Source organism: Biomphalaria glabrata, chromosome 8 (assembly GCF_947242115.1).
Source record: "Biomphalaria glabrata chromosome 8, xgBioGlab47.1, whole genome shotgun sequence".
NCBI lineage: Eukaryota > Metazoa > Mollusca > Gastropoda > Planorbidae > Biomphalaria > Biomphalaria glabrata.
Genome location: NC_074718.1, coordinates 43,128,254 through 43,155,370, shown reverse-complemented (window position 1 = coordinate 43,155,370; position 27,117 = coordinate 43,128,254). Strand labels below are relative to the sequence as shown.

Genomic DNA, 27,117 nt, shown 5'->3' with positions numbered 1-27,117 from the left:
CTACGTTGTGTCGCCTGCTTTAACTCAGATCTGGGTGTTTTTATGTACTTTGAAGAGACTGACGTGAACAGCTGATATGGCTGGTTGGCCAGGTTGAAGACGTGGATTGAACTGCTTCCTTCTGGTTTTTATGTTTCGGATGTTCCTTCAGAGATGAACGCTTTGTACATCCTAGACCAAATCTCAATTATTGCAAGACGGAAGGGGGGGGGGGACGGCAAAGGGCAGGGTTCGAACCCGGAACCATCAAAACTATCGAGACTTTGCAAACTCAGAGCGCATACAACAGGACCAGACAGCCATCCATGTTCGGATATAGAATTAAATGCAGGAAATAAAGGGCCAAAAAAAAAGAACATCCAGTCCGAGTCACTGGCGAGTGCAATAATGTCAGAAAAAAACAACAACATCCATGGCCAGAGTTCCAGCGTTTTTGTATTCTAATCATAGACGCTAAGAAAAAAACTTATACCTAATGAAAAAAAAAATAGTTATAGACATCTATATTAATATCTCACAAGCTGTAAGTGTGAATCACAGAAAATCTGATGTTTAAAATAAAAAATAAAAAAAAAACACTACCTCTAACTCTAATCACGATAAAGCTTTTTAACTACCTATGTTCTATAAGTAGTTAGTGTATTTTCTCTGTATAGGGAATATTTAAAAAATAACAAGATGGCACCTTGAAGTGTAGAGTAGTATATTAAAAAAGGGCGGGAAAATAACAGACGTCAAAATTGAGAAATAAACATGTTGGATGTAACTCGGTGAATTCAACGAATCATACATTGGATTCATCGGCTTATAGGCTAAGATAAGTCCCCTTCAGAATATTTTATTAATATTCTGCTCATGAATAGATAACTGAGCCAATAACTCACCTCCACAAATAACTCTGTACGTGGCCAAGACTAATTTCTGCTAAATATATACTTGCTCCATTTCCCCCCGCGTGACCTTGTTACAGTGAAAGGCAAGAATTAAGTTCTAAAAGTATTATTCTTTCAATTCATGCTCGAGGTTTGAGAATCGCTGAAGTGACATGATTAACTAATAAGCAAAGTACAAAGCAATGGCTCCTGTTTGTTAAGTTTTGTTTTGAAGTACCAAAAAGCATGGCGGGATAGAAAGGAAAAAGGGGTGGGGGTTTGGTAAAAGAAGACATGACATCAAACAAACAGGAGAGTGTCACTAACAGTTGTCTTCTGACCAGGCACACAGTCAGCCTCCAAAATAAGTCAATTTAGCAGCAACAAGAATCGACAGGTCAAAGCAGTGAAATCAAATTTGCAACGCTCGTGAGGAAGAACTTGAAAAAAAAAAAAAAAAAAAGTGTCTTGCAGGGGAGGTAACCTCAGATTGAATTTGTCGTTACAAGTTATACTCCCGTGGATTCGGATTGATCGATATTTCACTCTCTCCTTGGCATAAATATTTTTGAAGTATCTAGAAGCAAACATAGTGAAGATGTCTCAAGCTTTTCAAATTTCATAACACCGGAAAATAATCACATCACGTGCCCTACTATTTAAACAAGTAATACTCTCATTATTTCATTCATCTTTTCTATTAAAGACATCAGATTTTTACTTTTCGTAATTGAAAAGTGAGTCATAAACATAGCAATTAAACCATAAGCTATAAACGTCCTCAAAACAAACCCTACAAGATATATACTCTAAAGCAGTGATGCCCAACCTTCCTCGTCATGCGGGCCATTTTCATTTCCAACCCTTGTGTCCCGGGCCACGAAAAGATACGAAATGAAATTAACCAGAAAATATTTGATTAGTAATAGAAGCCCGCTGATCTAGTACCCATAGTTTAACAATCCTTCATTCGCGGCTCAAATCAATAATGTCGCCATATTTGTTTCATAATGCCGTTTATATGTTGTTGTATTTTTTTTAAACAGACACACTTTCCTAATGAGACTAATATATTGGCCTACTATCATGTTCCACAAACAAGCAAATATCCGTTCACCTTTCCAGGTAGATTGTCCATTCAGAGTCCCAACTCATAAACACACAAATGTTACATTTCATGGTAGGCCTAGCTAGCCATTAGAGAGGGGGCCATAACGTAGGGTAAAGATACATTTTTCATCCTTTTTTTATTTCGAGGGTGGTCTTCTAGACTTTGTGCTAACGTTTCGGCGGGCCGTATGGAACCACCTCGAGGGCCGGATCTGGCCCGCGGGCCGCATTTTGGGCATCACTGCTCTAAAGGGATATACTCTGAAACAGTAGTAGTGGACGATATCTACAACAAGACAGACCCCCTTCCCCACAGAGCCCCTCAAATATGCTAAATCCCTTAATGGACGTTCGTTATATAAATAAGGTAAACCGTCCAATGAAAACATTGGCTTATGCTACAGAAGTCTCTTTCAACTGAAAGCCAAAAGTTTTGCCTTTCATGTCAGCCGGGGGGGGGGGGCAGAGGAAAGAAGCTTGCGAGGTAAAAGGAGCCAGTGCACTGGGCGCCGCACGCCATGCAAGCAACAACTCCCAGGGCGCACAATGTAGGTCACTGGGCTGCGCCTCCCTGTAATCTAAACAGCCCTGAGGCTCGAGCCCCGATCTGCTGGTGTAATCCTTGGCAATACTTCTGTCTCAGCAGGTGATTAGACAGGTACACGGCAATCAAAATACTCTCAAACCTGCGACACAAACTAAAAAAAAACAGGTAAACTAGATTACCCCCACACACACACACACACACAAACACACACACCAAACACCTCTCCCAATACTGGATAGGGGGAGTCTCCCCTTTGAGCTCAACCCCTCATTTTAATATCCCCCCCCCCCGATAATTATACCTCTATTTTTATTGGACAGATTAAAAAAAAAGAAGTATGGACCAAAATGTTAAAGACTAGCTTATTAGGTTGCTGTTTCGTTTGTTGTTTTTGTTGGCGACCATGGTGTCACCAGTGCAGCTTGAGTGTGAAGAAAGAAAACACCGGAAGTAGTGTTTAGGTACTGGTGTAGTGGGAACGCGGTGGCTGATTGGCTTCCGAACCCAACGGTCTCGGGCTCAAATCTTGGCGAAGTTCCGAGATTTTAAGTTTCGAGATTTTTAGGACGTTCCACCCAACACTGACCGGTACCTGACAATGCCCAACATACGTTCTGGAGTCCACCCAACTCTGACCGGTACCTGACAATGTCCAACATTAGTTCTGGAGTCCACCCAACTCTGACCTGTACCTGACAATGCCCAATATACGTTCTGGAGTCCACCCAACTCTGACCTGTACCTGACAATGCCCAACATACGTTCTGGAGTCCACCCAACTCTGACCGGTACCTGACAATGTCCAACATTAGTTCTGGAGTCCACCCAACTCTGACCTGTACCTGACAATGCCCAATATACGTTCTGGAGTCCACCCAACTCTGACCGGTACCTGACAATGTCCAACATTAGTTCTGGAGTCCACCCAACTCTGACCTGTACCTGACAATGCCCAATATACGTTCTGGAGTCCACCCAACTCTGACCTGTACCTGACAATGCCCAACATTAGTTCTGGAGTCCACCCAACTCTGACCGGTACCTGACAATGTCCAACATTAGTTCTGGAGTCCACCCAATTCTGACCTGTACCTGACAATGTCCAACATTAGTTCTGGAGTCCACCCAACTCTGACCGGTACCTGACAATGTCCAACATTAGTTCTGGAGTCCACCCAACTCTGACCTGTACCTGACAATGTCCAACATTAGTTCTGGAGTCCACCCAACTCTGACCGGTACCTGACAATGTCCAACATACGTTCTGGAGTCCACCCAACTCTGACCGGTACCTGAAAATGTCCAACATACGTTCTGGAGTCCACCCAACTCTGACCGGTACCTGACAATGCCCAACATACGTTCTGGAGTCCACCCAACTCTGACCGGTACCTGACAATGCCCAATATACGTTCTGGAGTCCACCCAACTCTGACCGGTACCTGACAATGCCCAACATACGATCTGGATAAAAAGGCTGTTGATCGCTGTGCTGCCCACCTGGCACCCTCGTTAACCGTCCGCCATAAAAAAATAGATGACCTTTACATCATCCGCCCTATAGATCGCTAGCGTACTTTTACCTACTGGTGTAGTAGATTCAAGCAGATAAACCACCGCTCGCACTCAATCAGCACACAGAGACCAAACACACAGTTTATTGTACTATAATTAATGAAATTAGCATATTCGCTTTATACGTTTATTTGTTTTATTTTTTAATTCGTTAACCGAAGACAAAATGTTTACCTCACAGGGATTCTTACATTTTGTCTCAATGCAGTTCAGCTGTAGTCTCATAGCCATAATCTCTTTCATTGGATACCCAGTTTGAGGATACTCTCAGGGTAATTGCCCCTTACTTAAATTATTTATTTCATTAATTTAAGTTTGATATTGATCAAGGGAAATAAATTGTACAGCATTGATAAATATAACTATAAATGTACAGTTCTTACATAAGATTAGTGTTTTTTCTTTAATTTTTTTTTACACTTTGCTTGTTTATAGTCTGCTGACCACGACTGTAAAAAAAGCACTGAAGCGTAACTCGCTGGTGGCTGTAGTCTACATAGCAACCAGGACAGAGTTTGGAGAAGCTAACCCTTCCAGTACTTTCAGCAGAAACACACGTAACCTTGACCCCCATTGTTTAACAAAGTTCTTCGCTGCTCTCAACTAACTTCCAAGTGCATGGCTTAATGTACATACAACGTGAGAGCCGCTGCCAAGAAAAAAATGAAAACATGTTCATAATGTATCGCAATGTAATGATTACGACTTTGATATCAATCTTCATTTTTTTAGGTTTATTTAACCATGCATTAGATGGGTTGTGAGGGGGGCAGGAAGGGGGGGGGAGAAGAGCCATCGTGGGTGTGTAGGGGGGATTGTTATGCACACCAGCCGAGTGAGCGTCTTTAAGTTTGTACACTCTCTCACGCACGTGTAATTACTCAAATCCAAACCTTCACTGCTCACACACACACACGCACATCTATTTCAGGCAGACGTGCTTTTGGCTCGGATTGCCGGTACTTGTGGAGACATGCACCTACTCAAACATACACACACACACACACGTGCAGGGAGGGAACACGCAACTTACGGGGCACGCGCATTGTGTATCCAAACAAAACAACAACAAAAAGTGAAAACATTGCGAGAGATAGTCAGCGAACAGAAACACGTTTTTAAGTATTAACTTAAATAAATGAGTAAGATTCGAACTGTCCGATGTTAAATCAATAGTATGGTGCTATCACCTCAACTGTGTGATCAAGCCACAAGAGTCATACAGGTAACAGGACTATATTCCAACATGAGCGTACAGTGTACACACACAAAATGTACACAAACACCACATAACTAACAGGGAGGCACAAATGTACATACCAACGAGTTACCGGCGAAAGAATATGAACAAATCATGAACAATATACAAAATTGAACATTAAAATTTTGTCATCTTAATAGTTAACTAAAACATATCGATCTAAAAGAATTTGAACATTTTTTTTTTGGGGGGGGGGGGGGGGGTTTGATTTGACCCAAGCAAACCTGGAAGAGGTCAGTCATCAGTGAAGCTGAGGATACTGCAGTGAAATAGGAGCAGATGAAGAAAGCAGCTCAGAACCAAGTTTCGGGGGAGATGTGTGTTTGCGGCCCTTGGGGGGGGGGGGGGGGTTGGCAGCATGAAGTAAGTGTGTGTGTGTGTCAGCTGTAAGCTTGAAGCATTTCTTAAACTATTACCGGAATGAAAAACAAATTCGTTCGCGACCCCACCTCCTTTTATGAGCCGGATCCAGAATCCAGGGGTGGCGCTCTCTTGACTTTCACGGTAGGGTACGGAAGGGTTTTGAGAATGTAATAAAAAAGAAATGAAAGACTAGTAAAGGTGCAAACGTTAAAATTGCACAAAAAGAACCAGCATTGCCAGGGTGGGCGGTGGCTGAGTGGTTAAGCTTGGTTTCCGAACCAAGGGTCATGAGTTCGAATCTCGGTGAAGACTGGCATTTTGAATTTAGGAATTTTAAGGGCGCCCATAAGTCCACTATAATGGGTTGTGCTGGCCACATGACACCCTCCTTGTTAACCGTTGGCCAAAGAAATAGATGACCGTAACATCATCTGCCCTATAGGTTGCAAGGCCTGAAAGGGGAACTTTACTGTCGGGGCTCTCCTCAGGAGTGGCCACTGTCCTTTATAAATGAGGATAGGAAACACGTAATTCTTTCTCTTCTAGTGCAACCAGAGTTAATGTCAGCTGTTCACGAGCGAGAGATTGAGAAGAATGCCGAGGAGAAAACGAGGCACTACAAAAATAAGTTGGTTCCTTGGTAAGGATGGGTTAGAGACTATGGGTAAGAATGAATAAAGAGTCTAGGTCTTACAAAAAAATCGATTAATGTCATAATTTACAGCTAGTGACTAACTAGTCCATTCTCAACTGCATCCTTACAGTCATACCAACCAGATGAAACTGAACTTAAAAAAAAAAAAAATAGAAACACGGACGTTGTTACGACAGACAGACTGACAAACTTAGAAAATCAAATTCTAAAAATACACTAACGCAGATCCTCTTTTAAAGGTTTAAGTAAATAGGTCACGTGGAACAGAAACGTGGACACTAGTCTACCTCCCCACAGCCCTCGATGACAGGCCCTCACGAGATTGGGCAAACACTCGTCCTGTTGCTTCCTCCGCACTCCGAGGCCAATTAGAGAGGGGAAAAAATGACGTTACAAGATGGATGAGTTACAAGGATGGGGGTGGGGGTGGGTGGGAGGTGCTCAATGGCCAGAAAACCAAATAGATGTCAGACAATATGAAGATGCTTAGTAGCGGACACATTGGACACAACACACTGTACCCAAAAGATTCATTCAACTTTAACTGATTCTGAAAAAAAAAAAAATGCACATCAATATTAAGACAATGGACGAGCCGGTGGCGAGAGGCCAGTGCTCTCAAAATACTTTCTTCAAATGGGAACGTTTATTTTTTTCCCGTAATTTATTTCTATTATTTTGGTTATTTTAAGAAGCAACGATAAATAATTACCTGGCATATCGAGTGCCAGGAAAGATAATTGTATAGACAAAGGAAGTCGTTGTTTGAAAATTGATAAAATGTTTTTTGAGATCATCCATTGTGGTTCATTCTAAACAAACATCACTTTCAAAAACGTTTTTTTATATCCTTTTATTTCTTGTCCCTTATAGCTAACCAAAAACCTAACCATAACCCTAACTAAACAAATCAAAACGACTCCATTAAATTAAAACTTTACGAGACCAGAACTAAAACTGGAACCAGCGTGGGAAATCAGGGACCCTGTGTTCTGATCAACATGCTGCCTTTTTAGTGATTAATAAAGAACAAAAAAAACTTTTTTTTCTTTTAAGGTTTGATCTCTGAACAATCAAGTTAACTGCCACATGTCTATCAGCGTTGTTTCTCTTTTCGCGTCGAAGTGCACTGGGTGCAGACTTTTTTTTTTTTGGTTTACGCGCGAGAGTCTATTTTAAGAGTCACGCGATATCGCGAGATAATCAGAGAACTCTCGATTGCTGCTTCAATGAAATTCTTCAGACGATAAAACGTTAGCAGTTCACCTTCTCGTGCTGGGCGGTGCCGGGATGTGAAAAGAGCCGAGCCCCAGGGAGAGGGTTAGAAGTTTCTAACTGAATTACAAGACAGGAGAAGGGACAGGAAGAAGAGTGCCGCGCTCACACAGGCATGCACTGAAAAGTGCCTATGTTGGGAGAGGGGGATGACGGGCGGGGGGAGTGCATGCCGAGCATCGTAACGTCAAGGTCATCTGGAAGACAAGGTTTTACTCCGTAACACAGAAATGTCACACGAGGAATTGTTTGAGTAGAATTAGATCATCGAGTTTATTTACTCATTTTTCTCTGCCCCCCCCCCCAAAGTGTCAGTCTATTTCACACAGTGAGTTACAGTGATTTCCCGACATGCAAGTGTAATGGACAAATATAATTATATTCTTACCACGGCATACATAGAAATAAATGAATCTTTTTGACGGGCCACCTCATTTTTTTTTTACCTTGTTTTCTATCAGACGGTTAGGTATAATCTTGATTTGATTTTTTTTTTTAAACTTGTTTTGTATCTTATCTTGTCTTATAAAATACAGACGTTACTTAAAAAAGAAACGTCTGTACGAATTGGCAACGAGCTATTGGTCTTTCCTGCCCACAGGCTGCGATTATCTCAGGTCAGTGTTGAGGCCTACTTTAGCGACTGGTCTAGGTTAAACTCAAACAATTCGAACGTTCGATTACTTCGATACACCTCCAAACTCGTTTTTGTTTTTAAATTGCTCGCCGTCGAATGTCCTCGGTCACTGAACATTATCAGCACCGCTCGTGTATTTTCAAACAGAGGCCGTTACACAATTGGCAATTTTGCTGACATTTGTGCTGTTTATTTACATTAGCGATACAAAAGAACATCTTATCTTATTTCATCAGATTGAGATGAAGACGTAAAGGACACTGATGTTAACATCATGCACATCTTATTCAACCTCCCCGCCCTATGATGACCTATTCACATTTACAATAAAATGTCTTTATAGCAACGATCTAAACTTTCTCCTGCACATTACCAGACAATAATTTTAGTGCTTAGTCTGTAAACCAACAGTTCTCTCCAGTAAGGTCAAGCTTCAAGGTCGTCCAGAAGAAAACTAGACAGGAGGGTGCTCAAAAACATTACCGTTGACAACGCATGTTAATAAAGTTCCATGTTGGTTATAAAAATATTTTGAAACGAATCATGTTAAGAGTCTCTGTGGGTCAAAAGGCTGCTTCTCTAAGCAGTTATGATTGTTCCGTGAAATGATAGCCGTGCCAGGTGTCCGGGTGCTGAATCTCTGCCACATAGTGTAGTTTTAATTACGTACTTAAATCACCGGCATATTTTAAACCCAAAACAACCCAGAGAAAACACAAATGGAGGTGAGGCAATAGAACTGAATCATAAAACGAGCCCCCCAGTGAAGAGAGGGCAATAAATGCCAACACAACCAGAGAGCACTGTCGAATTTTTTTTTTTAAAGTTTATTCAACGAAGCCCATGGCGAGGGCATAAACTCGCTGAGCTGCGGGAGAAAAAAAAACAGTAGAGCATCAAAAGAATAACAGCAACAGACATAAAAACTACCATCATATTTGACTACTGTGTGTGTTTTCGACTGGTTACGTGAGGTCAGCTACTCGTCCGAGGGGAAATCGCAAGAATTGGTTTGGATCATTCCAGAGAATGCCAAGAAACGGATGGAGACTGGGGACATACAGTGGACATGAGGAGAAAGAGGTCACGTGACAGAAATTGCATACAAATCAATAAATGTGTTTAATCAAGAAAAGTTTCCCCACACTTTTAGATTTGGGTTTTGACTGAATGAGGGGGGGGGGGGAGGGATTGGGTGTGGGAGGGTGTTTGGAAAACAAGTCCTGGGGCGAGATCAATCGGCAAACATTTCCGCTGAAAGAAAAGAGGAACTCTTGAAATGTGGTCAATGGGGATGAAAAGAAGTAATACAAAGTTGGGGAGAAAAGGGAAGGGGATTGATGAAGGGGAATAGTTGAATCTTGTTTAAAACTTCGACCAAAAAAAAAAAATCGCTTCTCATGAAGGTCAAGTATTGAGACATTGCGCTGTAGTGTCTCCCACGACAAGTATAATTTTTAATTTTTGTTAAAAGCTTATTTAGACTATGTATGTGTTGCAGTAATGTGTGTGTGAGAGAGAGAGACCAATCGTTATGCGTCACTAGCGTCACAGGTCTATACGACGTGGCAACTAGTTACTAGTCTAAACTGCCCACAAGCTGTGACGTTGCAGGTCAGTGTCGAGGGCTTCTGTAACGAACGGTCTCGGTGTGTGTGTGTGTGTGTGTGTGTGTGTGTGACACTGTGTGAGAACGATGTGTGTTGTTAGTATCAACGTTCAAGTGTTCAGCAGAAATGAACTAAACGGTCAGTTGGAATGACGTTTAAAATAGCTGAGATCAGTCTGGTTTTATTTACCTATTTGGTTTCAAGAAATTGCATACGCCCAAGTCTGAACCACAAATGCATCTTTATCTGGGAAATGTGTGGGAAAATCCCGCTGTCTGAGAGCAATATGACACGACATACCTCATCACCGCCGAAGCTTATCAAACAATGTGCCACGCAGGCGGAGTGATACACCTGTTATGACGTTATCAATTATGTCATACTATTTTTTTTGTGTGTGTTATACGGTTATGCTTACGCATATTTGGTGTATAATAGTGGTTATTACGTATGTAAAAATAATAATATAACAGAGTAGAGGTTAACGTGTTGGCTTGATAGTGACCTAGTCCACGAAAACAGGAAGAAGAGAAATAAAGACTGTTATCCAGAAGTGATGAAATGATAAGTAAGTAAAGTTCCCCCCTTTCAGACCTAGTGATCTATGGGGCAGATGATGTAAAGGTCATCTGTTTTTGTGGCCCCTGGTTAAGCGAGGGCGTCATGTGGCCAGCACAACGACCAACAGCCTTTACTTTCCCCCCGACTAAAGTCAGGTACCCATTAGAGCTGGGTGGACTCAGAGGCGCCCTGAAGATCCCGAAAGTAAAAATCCGTGTCTTCACCACACAGCCACCCGCCTCAGATACGATAACACACTAGCAAATTTTCACTCCAGAATTTCATTCTCGTTAATTGTTCCTCAAATTCTGAGCTTGGCTCCGAGAGCTGCATCCTACCCACTGAGATAAAACAACTCAACAATTTATCTTTGGGCTATGCTTTCTTTAAACGTTATGGCCGAGAAGCAACTATCTTTATCTTCAAGGGAAGAATGAACGCCAAGAATGTACAGTGTTCAAAATGGTATCCTTGTTTGAAGCATGGCACTCCTCTTCCTGAAAACACTCGTCGCCGCCTTTGATGTTTTTTTTTTCTTTACGAGAAGGCGGAGGTAATCAATTCATAATTATGTTATGCAATTTTCTTTCTCTTTCCTTTTCCTCTCGATGGGGGGCCAAAGGTCAAGACATGAGTCAAAACTCATTTTGTATGCATACCTCAGTCACCGAGCTACAAGACGAGGGGGGAAAACATTGGCACACTACAAGTCTTTAAAGAATGTTTTTCTACATACACCTTATCATTAGAGCTCAGATAACAGTTTATAATGGAAAAGTTTATGTCAATATTTGCGACAACATAGAATAAAGTGTGTTGCTATTTCTGAGTGAAGATTACGGAAGATATAGGCAAGTGATTTAACAGCGAGTGTAATCTGTAAAAAAAAAAAATTATTAGCAGACGTTGAATTGAATTATAGTGGACTTTGTGGCATTTACGATTCAAACGTTATTTTTGTTGCGACTTCACAGATGCATTGAGATAGTTATTAAAAATAATATGATAACTGATAACAGTAACAAACTCTAGATTTTTTTTTCTACAAGAGTCTTGACGTTTAAAAAAAATATAAGAAAAAACGCTAGTACGTCCCACAACCCACCCACCTCTTTTTCCCCCCAAAAAATGGGTTACTATAGACAACTATTATTCAAGTCCCTAATTAACGACAATGGTTGGCCAATTTCACACTCACTTGGACCAAATACGATCTTGATTGTTTGACCTGAGAAAATGTTTTTTAATGACTATATGCGACCCTGACAAAACCAGTGTTGCTGTGTTTTCTTAACAATGGCTGAATCCATAAATTTATGATAAAGGGACTGGACATAGAAATAGCCCTTTGCATTAAAGCCTTTCAAACAGAACCCCAAAAGAGTCTCAATTGAAAGCTTTAGGCGTAACACTTTTCAAATCGTGGAGTCAATACTCGTGACAAGAAAATGGGATGTGCAGGCAACTGGAGGCAAGGACGAGGGGTGATAAGCTAGAGAGAAGATATACAACTTAGTACTGTATCTCCAAGTTTATATCTAAGTCTTAACTGACTTGCAAAATAATTTGATTGTATTATCCCAGGACACGGGATAAGAGAGAAAAGAAATACGAGAGAAAATGTGAAATGGGGGGAGGGGGATTAGAAAGATAAGGTCTGCGAGAATGTGGAGGGGTGATGACAGAGCTAGGTATAGGATGTTTATTTATATCAAAGCAATTTTGTAATCAGAATAAAATGAACTTAAAGCCGAGAACCTCATATGCAAGTGTTATGATGAGAATGTATATATCTAGGATAGTTTAGGGATCAGACGTAGTGTGGATATCTCTGATAGTGTTGGGCCCAGAGAAAGTGTAGTGACTTATGTTAGTCTTGGGATCCAAGATAATCATTATCAATGATAACTTAGCGAAAATGTTTGAGTATCATGACATAGAGATAGGTGTAGTTTTTATGGAAACTATTTTCCCCAATGATAATGAGGTGATGGCTGAATAGAAGCTGCGCGTGTAGGTGCGTGTGTGAGTGTAAAGTTGAAAAGTTTGAGTTCAAATGCGGTACTCACCATTAACGTCAATAGTAAACCTCCCTAGTCCAGTGCCTTCTTGAATTGTGTAAAATATTTGACCGACGCCACCGCTTGGGTCATCCATATCCGTGGCTTGGACATTGATGACGTAAGATCCGATTGGCTGGTTTTCGTATACCGAGCCGCGTGCGATGAAGTCTGGAAACACTGGCGCGTGAAGGTTCTCGTTGATGTCCATGACCTCTATGTCGATGGTGCAGGTGGAGGTCAGCGAAGGCTGACCGCTGTCTTGGGCTACTCCGGTCAAGGTGTACGTCTGCTTCTTCTCGTAATCCAAAGGGCGCTGGACGCGAATGGTGCCCGTGGCCGGGTCAATGTCGAAGTTGTAGTCCATCCCGTGGGCAAACGAGTAAGTGACTCGCCCGTTGTCGCCCTCGTCGGGGTCTAGGGCTGTGAGTGTCGTCACCATGGTCCCCACGGGTAGGTCTTCCCGTAGCCGGATATGGTAGCGTTCGGGGTGGAATACAGGGGCGTTGTCGTTGATATCACCGATGGTGATATTGACAGCCACGATAGAGCTCAGTTTCTTACGCACCCCCATGTCTTGGGCCTGGACGATCAGTACCTGGAACGAGCTTCTCTCGCGGTCCAACGACCGCTTGACCTTGACAAACCCATCGATAGGATCGATGTAGAAGTCGCTGTCGTCCGATAATATCGAGTAGCGCACTTCGGCGTTGACCCCGGAATCGAGGTCAACGGCCTTCACCTGTATAACGGAAGTGTTGACGGGAGCATTTTCAAAGATGGTTTTGCTGTAAAGAGGTTTTTCGAATGACGGAGCGTTGTCATTTTCGTCCTTGACAATCACTCTTAGCTCTCTGAACACAGCCTCTGCTGGCTGGCCAAAGTCAATGGCGGACAGTGTCAGAGAGTACTCGGATTTGACCTCGTAATCTAAACTGGACAGGACAAGAAGTTTCCCTGTGAACGTGTCCAGCTTAAACGACCCCCTGAAGTCATCACCGGACGATATGACGTATTTCAGAAGACCATCATACCCGTGATCGTAGTCTGTAACGCTCTGGGCAAAGTCAAAGATTTCCGTTCCTACAGCCGCGTTTTCGGACACTTCGACATATGGTGGAGAGTGGTTGAGAATCACAGGTGGGTTATTCTTGCGGGCATTGTTGCGGTTCAAAACCACAGGAGCGTCTTCTTTGTTGGCCAGTTGGGACAATCTCACCTGGTGCTCGAGCCGAGCTCTAGCGTCCGAACTCTGGCAGCTGACCCTTGCGTTAGCCGCCGACTGGCCGGAGTTTCTGTTTTGAATGGTCAGCTCCACTACCGCTGGGATAGAAACATGCTGACCGTCACTGGCCACTACTTGTAAGGTGCGTCTTTCTTCTCGGTAGCTGGACATGTCGCAGTTGACCACGATCGTCCCGGAGGAGGGCACAATGCTAAAGCAGTCGTCCTCGTTGCCCTCTGTTATGCTGTAGGTAACGGAGTTGCCCAAATCAAGGTCGATAGCCGTCAGGTTAATCACGTCCATCTTTCGGGGCGACTCTTTGGACAGGTATCCCGTACACCTGGACGTGACAAATTCTGGACTGTTGTCGTTGGCGTCAATGACGCGGACGTTCAGAAGCATGTCCTCTTCTCTTTTAAAGGGCGTGCCCCAGTCCGAGACCCGAACGTGAAGTTGGTAGCTGCGTTTCATAGTCTCGTAGTCCAGCACTTCCTTGGTCAGCACCTCGCCAGTGAAGGAGTTGATCTCAAACGGCACACTCCTGTAGTTCACGAGGCTGAAGCTTAGTTTGCCGTTGTCGCCACCATCCTCGTCGGATGCTCTAACGGTTGTGACACGAGAACCCCTGGGAAGGTTTTCCAAAACAGTGACGGAATCGTGCGGCATGTTGAAGTCGGGTGCATTGTCGTTGTAGTCTTTTAGGATGACGATGACCCTAGCCTGTCCAGTGAGCCTCGTGCCACTATTGGCTTGATCCTGAGCCTGAACCACTAAGGTCAGTCTTGGGTCCACCTCGGCGTCAAGGTCTTTAGCTGTCCGAATCAGGCCGGAAACGGGATCGATGGTAAAAATTTCCTTCTTATTCCCGTCAACAATGCTATAACGGACATCGCTGTTAGATCCCAGGTCCCTGTCCGTGGCCCTAACAAACAAAATGGGGGTCTGAACCGGAACGGCTTCGGACACTTCTGCGTAGTAAACATTTTGGTCGAACACGGGCTCGTTGTCATTGATGTCCTGGACACTGACCGGAATTACAACTGTTGATGATTTCTTCGGGGTCCCGTTGTCGACAGCGACCACGGTAATGTTGTAGCTCTCCGGCAGAGTTTCGCGGTCTATCGGCGAGGTCACAATGATGTTGTATTTGTCGTTCGCGCTCTGGGAGACGACCCTGAAAATGTTCCTGGGATCGTTCGTGATGGTCACGCTGCTGATGGCTTCTTTGGTGGTCTGGTCCTCGTCTGTGATGGTCAGCACGGCGAAAAGGGTGCCGTCGTTCCCATGCTCTACGAGGCTTTGGTGATTCTGGACTTTGATGGTTGGGGGGCTAAAATTCACGGGCGTGACATTGATGGTTAGCGTGGCCTTGCTGTTCGGAGATACGCCTTTTCCTAGAGAGGAAGGCCCGCGGTCTTCGGCCACGACGTCTAGTTCGTAAGAAGGTTTCGTGTCACGTTTGAGCGGCCGAGTCAAGGAGACCACCCCCGTGGTAGGATGGACGGCAAACATGTATGTCTCCTTTTCCAGGCTGTAATAGATCTCCCCATTAATGCCTACATCTGCGTCCGAAGCCTTAACCTGGTATACGCTGCTAAACATTGGTAAGTCCTCTGGGACTGTCACCTCGTAAGGAAGGTTGGAGAACAAGGGACTGAACTCATTTTGGTCTAAGACTGTCACCACGACGTCTGCGGTGGTCTCGAGAGTAACGTCCCCTGGGTAGGCGCCTCGTGCTTTCACTTTAAGACGAAATTCAGAGTTGAGCTCTCTGTTGAGGGCTCCGTAATTCGCGGTCTGAGTTCGGATGCGAAGGAAGCAAAAGTCTTTCACCGTCTGTGTCTCTGCTTTGAAAACATTGTTGGGATCACCATCGACAATGGCATATTCCATGTCAAGGGAGGAGGGGTACCCAATCAATACGCCCATCCTTTGGGGAGTCTGAATATAGACTTTGCCAAACGTGTTCTCGTAGATGGTGCCATTGTATGACTGCTGGGTGAACACAAAATTGTCGCTGGACAATAATGTGGACAGCTGTGTCCGCCCTCCGGGAACCACCATCACCAATAATGTCGCTGCCACCACCCCGAGTAAGGGTGGGGCTTTTCCGTCCCTCATAATTAATCCTGTAAAATAATAAGAAAAGGTAACATTATTTTCTGAAATACAAAATACTCTACCAAATATCCATATTTTTTTCAAAATGTTTTCAACTTTATTTTTTTGTTGTTGAAAAAAATGGTGATACTAATATGAATGAATAATTGTTTTTACAATAAATGTAAAGATTTGTTCATAGAACTGGGTGTTTAAGGTGCATTAACATTTATCACGCAACGTTTTTTTTTTAGCATGAATTATAGCTTATATTCATTAAGCCCTAGACCAACCAATAAACTACAATAATGATCATCTTTTAAGGTGGCTGGTGAATGTAATAACAGACGTACGGTATAAAATCAAGCAAAGACATTTTTGTTCATTGAAGCACATCACTGGTAAAAGTTTAAATAAGTTTGTTGGGATATTTGACAAGCACTCTGATCAACAGCATGAAACGTCTATATCAACATAAGTCTTTACATTTTAAAGATGGACTCAAAGTACAACTCGACAATAGGCCAAATAACTCGTGTTCACTCATGCGTAAAACAAACGATTTAATTAAAGCTAACTTCAAAATTAAAAAAAAAAAAGGACACACACAAAAAAAAGCTGATATATGTATATATATATATATATATATATATCTCAAAACAGGTGTCCTGTTCGTGCCAGATCGAGAGTGATTTTTAAAAAAATACAGGTGGAGGAATTTATCATTCTTATTCTGTCTTCGGTGGCCGAGTGGTTAAGCGCTTGACTTCTGAGCCTTGGTTCTGGGTTCGAATCTCGGTAAAGACTGGGATTTAGAATTTTGGGATTTACTGGGGCGTCCCTGAGTCCACCCATCTCAAATGGGTACCTGGCTATAGCTGGGGAAAATTAATGCGGTTGGTCATTGTGCTGGAAACATGACACCCTGCTCGTTAACCGTTGGCTAAAGAAACAGGTGACCGTAACATCATGTGCCCAATAGATCGCAAGGTCTGAAAGGGGAACTTTACATCTTGTCCGTCCTCATCATCTCCGAATGTCACTGCAGTATTACATTAGCATTCAGGGGCAGAACTGCACATCTATCATAAATAATCCAGATATTGTAGTTACTTTTAAAATAAATTCATTCACTCTAGACACAACTATAGCAGAGTAGATAGAAGTAAATGTGTGTTGCAATCAAATCGGATTGGTTCTAAAAATGATCGGATCTGATAAAACCGTAGCTAAAAAAAAAAAAAAGACCAGTATAGGGATCGAACCCAGGACATTAGCGTTTTTAGCGCGACGACTCTAGCTGCCAATAAATAAAACCAAAACACTTGAGAACCGCTGATTTACAAGACTCGTGAAGTTATTGCAGTATTACGTATGTGAGACTTTGAAAAAAAAAAGGGGGAGGGGGGAGTCGTCTCGTCTCGTCTCGAACACAGTGTGAGAGATCTGCATGTTCAATGAGAAGACGTGTTATGTGGAGGACCCCCTAAGGTCACCTATGAAACGCTCAAAAGACATCTTTTGTCATTCGCACTTGGATCTTGACCACACTGGACAGGTGTGTGACGTTCGCTGCAGCAGTTCCCTTATCCCACAAATGACCCCCCCCCCTCCTTTTTTCTTCTCATTCTCTCACCTTTAAGATCTCTTCCCCCCCCCCCCCACTACACAGTCAACGCGCTACACAGAATAACGGTCGTCTGCTCGGCGACCTGGGGCAGGGTCGTGACCTGGTTGTGCTTGTGTGCTCGTGGCCTGCCTGCGACACACGGGACCTTCTATTTGATCTCTAGATATCCTCTCCTCAGACTACCCCCCCCCCCACACACCATTTTTGTGGCTCAAATCAATGTCATAAACAAAAGGTATTTATTTTTCGTGACCCCGTCTGACCTACTTGCATTTTTTTTTGCTCTTCACACATTATGTATTACACCTCTTTCTATCTCCACAGATAAAAGAGTTGACAATACTTTGTGGACTGATTTTTGGGGGGTTGGAAGGTTTATATTCAAGAAGTCTGTTACTGTCACTGCTACGTAGTTTCTAAGCCAGTTAGCGTGATCTGAAACTTGACATGCTGTTCAGAGCGCCCCTGTAACGTGGCCCTATTTTGAGATCGACATTCAGAGAACACACGAGAGGACGATGTTTTCTTTTAACTTCAACATTAATTTGCTATGTTCTTGTCAATACAAAAATTCTTGGACTGTCCATGTAGTGTCCATCCTATGTCCATGTACTTCCCATCCTATTTCCATATATTGTTTGTACCCTATTTCCATGTATTGACCATCCTATGTCTATGCAGCCCCCATCCTATGTCCATGTATTGTCCATCCTATGTCCATGTACTTCCCATCCTATTTCCATATATTGTTTGTACCCTATTTCCATGTATTGACCATCCTATGTCTATGCAGCCCCCATCCTATGTCCATGTATTGTCCATCCTATGTCCATGTACTTCCCATCCTGTTTCCATATATTGTTTGTACCCTATTTCCATGTATTGACCATCCTATGTCTATGCAGCCCCCATCCTATGTCCATGTAATGTCCATCTTATGTCCATGCAGCCCCCATCATGTGTCCATGTACTGTCCATGCAACCCCCATCCTGCATCCATATAGTTCACATGGAGCGCTAATCATTAAAATTACCAGAAACATTTTAAGAATTGAAATAAACTTAAATGTAGATAGACCAACTGAAAAAGTAACTAATAATGTTTTCGCGAGAAACCAAGATCCATGTTTAAACCCCCAAACCCTGGAATTCAGGAAGTTACGTTGCTTATGTGGCCCAATGTTAACTAAGGCATCATGGTACAGATCAAAGCCATATATTCTAATATCTAGTCCAGCGGTTCTCAACCTTTTAAGCTCGGCGACCCCTTTTTACAATCCACCACTCTGCCGCGACCCCCCCCCCCCCGCACACACACACAGTAATAGAGGAAAAAACAATAAAATTTTTCGATGGTCTTTGGCGACCTCTGGCAAATCGTCAATCGACTCCCAAGGGGGTCGCGACCCACAGGTTGAGAACCCCTGATCTAGTCAATTTAGTGGAGCTAGATGGACTGATCAAAGTCATGAGATCCTATTCTGAATTTAAACCCAAGCTTCTGGTTTAAAATGTTTAACCAATACTCCACCGCAAGACAGAGACTTGTGCATAACCATAAAGAAGAATTGAACACAATAGATCTTGGGAACAGAATAATATCAACCACAAGTTACACAGTAACATGACAAGTAACAGTAACATGACAAGTAAAGGTAACACGACAAGTAACAGTAACTTAACAAGTAACAGTAACATGACAAGTAAAGGTAACACGACAAGTAACAGTAACTTAACAAGTAACAGTAACATGACAAGTAACAGTAACACGACAAGTAACAGTAACACGACAAGTAACAGTAACACGACAAGTAACAGTAACACGACAAGTAACAGTAACACGACAAGTAACAAGTGGAAAAGTAGAGCCTATCGCAGGTTGGTGTTGTGAATAGTTCTCGCGGTAACTTGAAGTCAAATCATCGCTCCACTGAGCTACTTGACTGTGGTCTTTCACAAAGAAACAGCAACTTGATGTAATTGAAAACTTTTTTTTCTTTATTTAGTTAGGACAACGGGTTTATGGGTGTCATGGGATGCAAATGACATCCGGCATACTGACCAATGGACGTGATGCAAAAAAAAATTTGCTTCCATAAAATTAACGTTATTATTAAAACTAGTCGACACTGAGACCTGGGATATCTTGTTACACAATATATATATTGCACTCTCAATTAATGTTCTGCGTTCCGCTACTTAAACTATCGCGTGTTTGTTTTATGGAAAAACAAATAATATGAATCTTTAATAATAAAAAAAGCATACTTAATGTTCAAATAATATAAAATATGTATTTATATTTTATGTCTTTAAAAAAAAAGGCCAGTACGAGGGGGAAATGAGATCAAGACCCACGATTTACGAGTTTTTAGAGCGACGCTCTATCAACTTCGCCAACCAGCCATACTTCGCCAACCAGCCACGCTTCGCCAACCAGCCATACTTCGCCAACCAGCCATACTTACATATGGGACTTTTTAGCTGGCAACAACCGAGTCAATTTTGTTTACACTGAGATCTTTATCTGTCTTTATATTTGAGTCTTACGTACATTTTTATATATCGTGTAAAGTTTTTAATCTTGTTTTTCATATTTATCATTTTAAGTTTCCTTATTCTTATTCTTAATAATCTAATTTATAAAGCGCTGTTAACAGACATGATTTAGGCTCAAGGCGCTGTGATAATACTGTTACAAACATAATCATGGCATCTAAAATTACAAACTAATCTTTAAAAAAAAAAAGTTACAAACACAACTTCCGCCTATAACTACTTTAAAGGTATTTCAATAAAAGCTGCACGATATTTTCAGGTCAAGACAATTTTCCGGGGTATTAAAAATAAAACAGCAGTAAATGTTTTTTTTTTCCGATACCGAAAGCTTGTATAAGTAACAGAAATTTCATTCGTGAAGCGATAAGCATGCTTTGCAGACGTATTTGTGGAATATTCTTATTGTTCTGATGCTATTGAAAAGTTTATGGGCCTATTGAATCCTGTACAGATGACTATAAAATAACAAATAAAAACTTGACAACTGTCAGCTAGTGTCATAAAAAGAACTGAATGAAAAGAGGGCTGTAAAGAAAGAAAAAAAAAAAAAAAAGAACCGGGCGAATTCCTGTGCACCGCTGAAAAAGGCAACCCAGCGGAATGGACAATGGCCAAACTACACGGCGCAGGAAACGCCGACTGACCATCGAGATCTCCCGCTGGTATACAACGTGTACGGCCGTGTTGAGAATAGCCTGGCGTCAAAGACTGTTCAACTAATTGTGCTAATAGGACATATTTGTCCGGGCCCACTCACAGCCCAGCGAAAAGGTCCTGGCCCACGACGGGGCCCGGCAGGTGGGCCAGGGTGGTAACGAGCTTGCGTGACGTAAAGGAACAATGGTGGAAATGTTAGCACAATTACGTCTCATTCCGAGCGCCAGGACGAGGGAGATAACCGAAATGAAGGGAGGAAGAGGAGGAGAGCGATCATGAAATGAAAAGCGCTTCCGGGATGCGAGACATTGTTATCAGGGCTAGTCTATAAATATAAAACAAAGCCAGAATGCGATGGTTCAAGTATACAAATGAAATATAAATTTAACGCTACAGCTTCACAAAAGCAAATAAATGGAAGAACCGTGATATTCCAAAACTTAACCCCAATAACGTAACAAAAGCAAGCCAACCCAATGGTCTTGTCTAATCCCACGACTTTGGGACTACGAAACAATATGGTGTATAAATATAGTCATTAGTTCAATATTTCAATACATATATAATGTAATGGTGTATTCTCGAGCACTAGCACTATATATCCTTTTGTTTTACTTGGACTCTATACAAATATAGTGGGTTTTTTTTGTGTGTGTGTGGGGGGGGGGGGTATTGACCCATATAGTTTATATCTATTCACCTCAAACTCTTTACCAGAGTTGTAACCAGTGAGACCATTTTCATATCTGGCATAGAAATAACTTTACCTAGCACATGCAGGTATTTAAATTAATTTAATCAACAGATCGCAATATGGCACAGTATATATATATATATTAGAGGTCAGGTATAGGATTGTGATAGGGCACAATATTAGAATTACACTGATAAAAACACTAAGACAATGACAGAAATGGATTTAATGATATATAATATATAAAATTAGGTCACATGAATGCTAATCACACTGACCTATATAACACAACGTCATAAAATACAACACATAATGTGAAACTAAACCAGCTACATGTACTGTGTAAGGGAGATTATGCTGCATGGATTGACAACTTGTTATTAATACTCCCTGGATTAACGACTGCCTAAAATAGTGCTCTAAGAGGGCTATCTGCGATCGCCAAACATCGAGGACACAGCGAGGGCCTTGTGTTTCAACTGAACAATCCTGGATCGTGTGCGTTCTAATACCAAGAGCGGGGGAAGAGAAGCGGAAAATGTTTGGCACAAAAAAGCCCCCTCCCCCCGGGGTCCCTCAACGCGCGTGTGTGTAGCTGTGTAAGAAGGGCAGCACTGCCACCGGACTAGGGCACAGGAGAATATTTACGACTTAGGCTTACGCCTCAGAAAGATTGGTTTTAAAACTGATCATTTTGACGATTCTCGGGATGGGATTGCCCCAGCGACTAGACTAAACAGGAAGAGGAGATAAGCAGGGAAGTACATGAGACACGACAAAGAGATGATCTTTCTCTTTCCAAGTCTCCAGACATCGGTAAATCCACACACGAGTTTTTCTGCCTTTGTTTGATTAGTTTACATAAAAACCCAATTTACAAATTACGTTCCGTCCATACTGTTCCCTGTAACTGTAATAATCGATTATTTCACGTAACCCGATAGACTGTATAGTTGCACTAATCCATATATAAGGTATACACTTATAAGAGTATCACCAAAAAGGAAGCTTTCATTGATCACACAGACTCCGTGTTTAAATGCAATGGAAGCCGATTATTCTTTGACCTTTGACCTAATTAAGCAATTCCGTTAAAGGATTCTTCAATTAAGTGTCAATTTGTGAACTATTGCTTCTGGTATGAATTTCCCTGCAGCCGATAAAAAGGTCAAGGCGAAACTGGTTTATAATACTATAGATATACTAGCGTGTTTGTCTAGCGAGCTTAGCTACTCTATCTCCCCCCCCCCCTTCCCCAAAACACACACCGGCTATAGTCAACGACCTAGTTTTTTTTTTCAACCCACTGCTTTCCCGGCACATCAAACAAGACCTTACTAACGGGCACTACACGCACCGACTCGTGTCCTACAGACAGCCAGGTGTGTTTTAGAAGTGGTTTACCTACACAATATAGACCTAGGTACGATACTAACTGGGGAGGCGGTCATCACTCTTGTCATTGTAGCGGGGCCACAACCCCCCTTGCATAAAAAGGTGTCAAGTAATGTGAGGGGGGGTGGGGGAGGTAACACATCTGACTAGTTAACAACGATGACACAACTGATGTACACATTGCGCCAGGCGAAGACATGACACCCAAAACACCACACGAGTCGTATCACCAACAAGCAACTGTCGAGGTCTTTGACTGAGGGCGCAAACGCAGACTACGTAAACAGATAAAAAGAATGGGGGCCTGTCGAAATTATTTCGTTGAATTAAAATAAACAGAGGTTTTTAGTGACGTAGTTGAAAGCTTTTTTTTTTACTCCAAGAACGTCAAATATCTGTCATACAATATAGGTTGACATTTTAAACAAGGATTACTTGTATCCAGCACAATGTCACCTGTTTATAACAGGTCAGCGAGTGGTATATAGTTTCCTAGATTAGAATGGGACACTTAGTTTGAAAAAAAAATGTAAACACATTGCTCTGAAATCACAGATATAAACGAGGCTATAGCACACGTCACATTCACCGTGGAGTTGAAAGACTAACGGCCATAAAGTTACCAGTGGTCAGTAGGTGTCATTGGAAAGGTGTTGACACCACAGTGAAGCTAGATGAACTACCTGGTCAGAATGTCTATGAATCTTGGCATCGTGTCAGTCCTTTATTTAAAGACACAGTCAGTATGTTTTATAAAGACACACTCAGCCAGTCATATAAAGGCACAGTCCGTTTCTTATATAGAGACTCTCCTTTTAAGTACAATTGAGACAGATCTATTCTTACCAGCAAATACACCACCATAAATCTCAACCTGCAGATTGATAATCACAAACCCAAGACACTTGAGAAACACACACCTACCCATCATAAACGACATTGATAGCCCTCGCCCACCTCCTCGTATTAAGATGTTTTCGCTCCTACTATTAGCTGATAGGAATCAGACAGCCAGATAAAGTCGATTCGATAACGCAACACAAAAGAAACGAGTCTATCCGTATCATTCAATATATCAGCAGAAAAAAAAAAAAAAGTCTGACTTGTGTACCATCCATCATCTTGCAATGTTTCTCACAGTATAGAGCCCATTGTTTGAATACAGTCACTTAATATTTAGGCTACTAACATTTGCCAGAACACACGGTTTCTTAATATTAGGGCTATTTACATAAGTCGAATGTATTAGAACTCTTTTAACAGTTTTTTTTAAGGGCCCGTTAGCCAGGTGTCCACCTTGAATGACCCTCATCCATGATGGCACGTTATGGCCTCCGTGAAGACAGATTAAAGGGCCTTTTATGTGTATACAAAGAACACAATGTCACAGAGACAGGACACGTCGGTCCAAACGCAGTCAAAATCATGCACCGGTCTGTCACTAGCTCAGTGCTTTTTAATCTTGTTCGGATATATGTGTAATGGAGTACTTTTTAGAAGACAAGTAGCATCTAGATCTAGATCTGTAAACATATATATTCACGGGGTTATTCACCTTATTTAGACCTAATATTGCATATAGTAATACAAATATAATAAGGCCTTAATAAGCTGGCATCTAGATCTAGATCTCATCAGTTTGGTGGCGTGGTTGGGTCACTAAATCCCCCGTGTCACTTCACCATGGAGCGGGTATTTAGGCTGGAGAATAGACGATTATGTAGATCCATTCTAGTCACTTCACAGGGAGAATATAAAAAGGATGTAAAAAAAAAAAAGACTCTAGATCTAGAGCTAGTACTTTAATTTGTCTTAGCATAGGGAATTTTGTTTGTTTGGTTAACTACCTAGTAGGTCTAGATGTTAAAATGTCATCTCGACAGAATTAGACTAGATCTATATGAGTAAATCTCACTTTAGATCCATACTATAGATCTACCTAGAAAATGGATAGATCTAGACTCTAAATCTAAATTGAACTGCTGTTGGTCGTTGTTTTCTTTTTTTTTAATCTAACAATAACTAGATAGATAGAATATAGACCATTTATACAAACATGACAATATGGGGGAAAACTTATTTGCAAAAAAAAAAAGTCTAAAATGTTCTTTTTTTTAATTTTCTTTTTGTTTAGAATGAATATGTTAATGCTATAGTAGTATTTTTACTTAAATCTAAAGAGAGTAGAACTAGAAGTTAAATCTACTCTAGATTGACTAGATCTATATCTAGTCTAGTTTACTTTTAACTTTAAACAATCAACAAAAAAAAATTTAAAAAAAACTTTAAAAAATAGATAATTAGAATCTAGATCTAGATCTAGGTATAAGAAAAGTTCAAATAAAATTTTAAATAGATCTAGATAGATTAGATTAATCTAGATTTAGATCTACGTAAAGTATGTAATGGAATTTATTTTAAGTTCTCGAATCTACCTTCCAATCCACCAGACGCAAGCTAGATCTAATATCTTCCTTCAATTGATGGCCTCATAAAAACACTTAGACTAGAAACTAGTCTAGATCTTGTGAAGAGAGGCATTGTTGTAAACTTTATTAGAGCACTATTCGCATTTTCCAAACGCTTTAGGAGCCTTCCTATGCCTCAACAGTAGACTAGATTCGAATTCATTTAATAACATCAACGAAGATTTCAACAAAACAAAGTCAAGAGCTCTGAACTAGATTACTAGATCTAATCTAGCCCTGTATTGATCTAGATAGAGCTATAGATTATAGATCTATTTAGTTTTAGACCTAGACGTCTAGGTCTTACGCAGCAGTGCTAGACTAGATCTAGATTTATTGGAAGAAAAGATACAGAAAGCCTCAAGACAGTCAAGCATGCGAGTGTCAGGACTAGGAAAAATAGCTTCTCTTTTGATTCTGTTTGATAGCAGACGGCATTGTTTGGAGACCACATTCTTAAAAAGTAAAATGCTTTTCAGTCATATTCTCTGATAGCTCTAAACTGCTATTGAATGCTATGTAGATCTAGATTATTTTGTTTTAAATTCCATACTTACTCCTTTCATATAAACTTCAGATAATCCAATAATAAAACAAGAAAAATCAAAAACGTATAATCCTAACAGAACACACACTTTTACTGATAATGCACAGCACAAAGCCGATTCCCACGTCTGCAACCTCGCCACGCCGCTCGTATCGTGAAGAAAACCAAACGTCTCGTGACCCTCTCATTCACTGTTGGATCCATGGATAAGATATCACTACGCCATTATGGTATGGGACTAATTGAATCTACACAACGAAAATTTACATTTATTGCTATTAATAAAATAAAATGGCTTATAAAATAATTAAATCTTTTAATGCATAATTATATAAGTCATCATCAAGCAACTACTTGTTATTTTAAAATAGAATTTGTGTTTCGTTCGTCAACATGGAGCTAAATATAGCATGACCCAATTCTACGTAGCTCCTCCCCGTTTCTAGTTTGTGAATGAAATTAAAGGTGCTAAAAAAACGCGGAAGCAAAATGGGGGAAAAAAAAAAGGGGGGGGGTGCATGTTCTGTTGATTGTCTGAATAATTAAAATAGATTTAGATTTAGGAGTCTCGAGCTACTGAGCTAGCCAGTCACAAAAAAAAAAAAAAAAAGAATTAGATATATATAGATTAACGCAATTAAAAAATCAGACAAAACTTGAGGATTTATGAAAAGAAAATGTTTAACTAATCAAATAGGTACTTAAAACTAAAGTGCCATTTAACCTTACCACTGATTCACCGATTCATTGATTGCGAAATCTATTAAAAACTGTTGTACGTATATTCATGAATTTTCGTAGACAGGTTCGTTTTATCTCCTAGAGACTCGTTAAGAATGTTTTTTTGACAGAATCTTGGCCTTTTGAACTTTATTCGCGAAAAAGCACAAGCTTTCTATCAAACATTTGTATTTTATTTTCGGTATTTCCGAAACGGCTGGGGAGAGTTTGTTTAGAAAAAAAATTGTCTTGATTGTCACTAATTAAAATTTCGATACAGCTGCAAATTATTCAATTTTTTCAAAGCTCAATATGTTTTTATTTTGTTTTGTATTTAAAACATGTAATATCAACTATTTTATTGCTACAAGTATGTCAATTATGTAAATATTAACTTGTCTTTTATTTTAAACAAGCTGCCAAAACTAAAAAAATAAAATGATACATAACTTTAACTTGATTATTGTTTCCGAATACAGGAATCTCGTTTGGGCTAGCTGGCTCAAATGTCTACATAATAATAAGGTGTTTGATCCTAATCACTTGGAATTAACATTTAGAAAAATAATGGACTTTAGGGTAGAGAATTATCTAGT

General features: G+C 41.1%; 1 protein-coding gene across 7 annotated transcripts in view; it reads right to left on the bottom strand.

Annotated features, from left to right (window-relative positions):
* Positions 1–25,968, bottom strand: part of LOC106058422 (protocadherin Fat 1-like) — a 223,817-nt gene extending 197,849 nt beyond the window's left edge. For all 7 annotated transcript variants that reach the window (XM_056038489.1, XM_056038491.1, XM_056038493.1 and 4 more), the window contains exons 1-2: positions 25,812–25,968; positions 12,536–15,880 (exon numbers count right to left, since the gene is read on the bottom strand). In XM_056038489.1, the coding sequence (XP_055894464.1) occupies positions 12,536–15,872 (3,337 nt within the window). In that variant the 5' untranslated portion in view covers positions 15,873–15,880; positions 25,812–25,968. The remainder of the gene's footprint in view (positions 1–12,535; positions 15,881–25,811) is intronic.
* Positions 25,969–27,117: the final 1,149 nt, after the last annotated feature.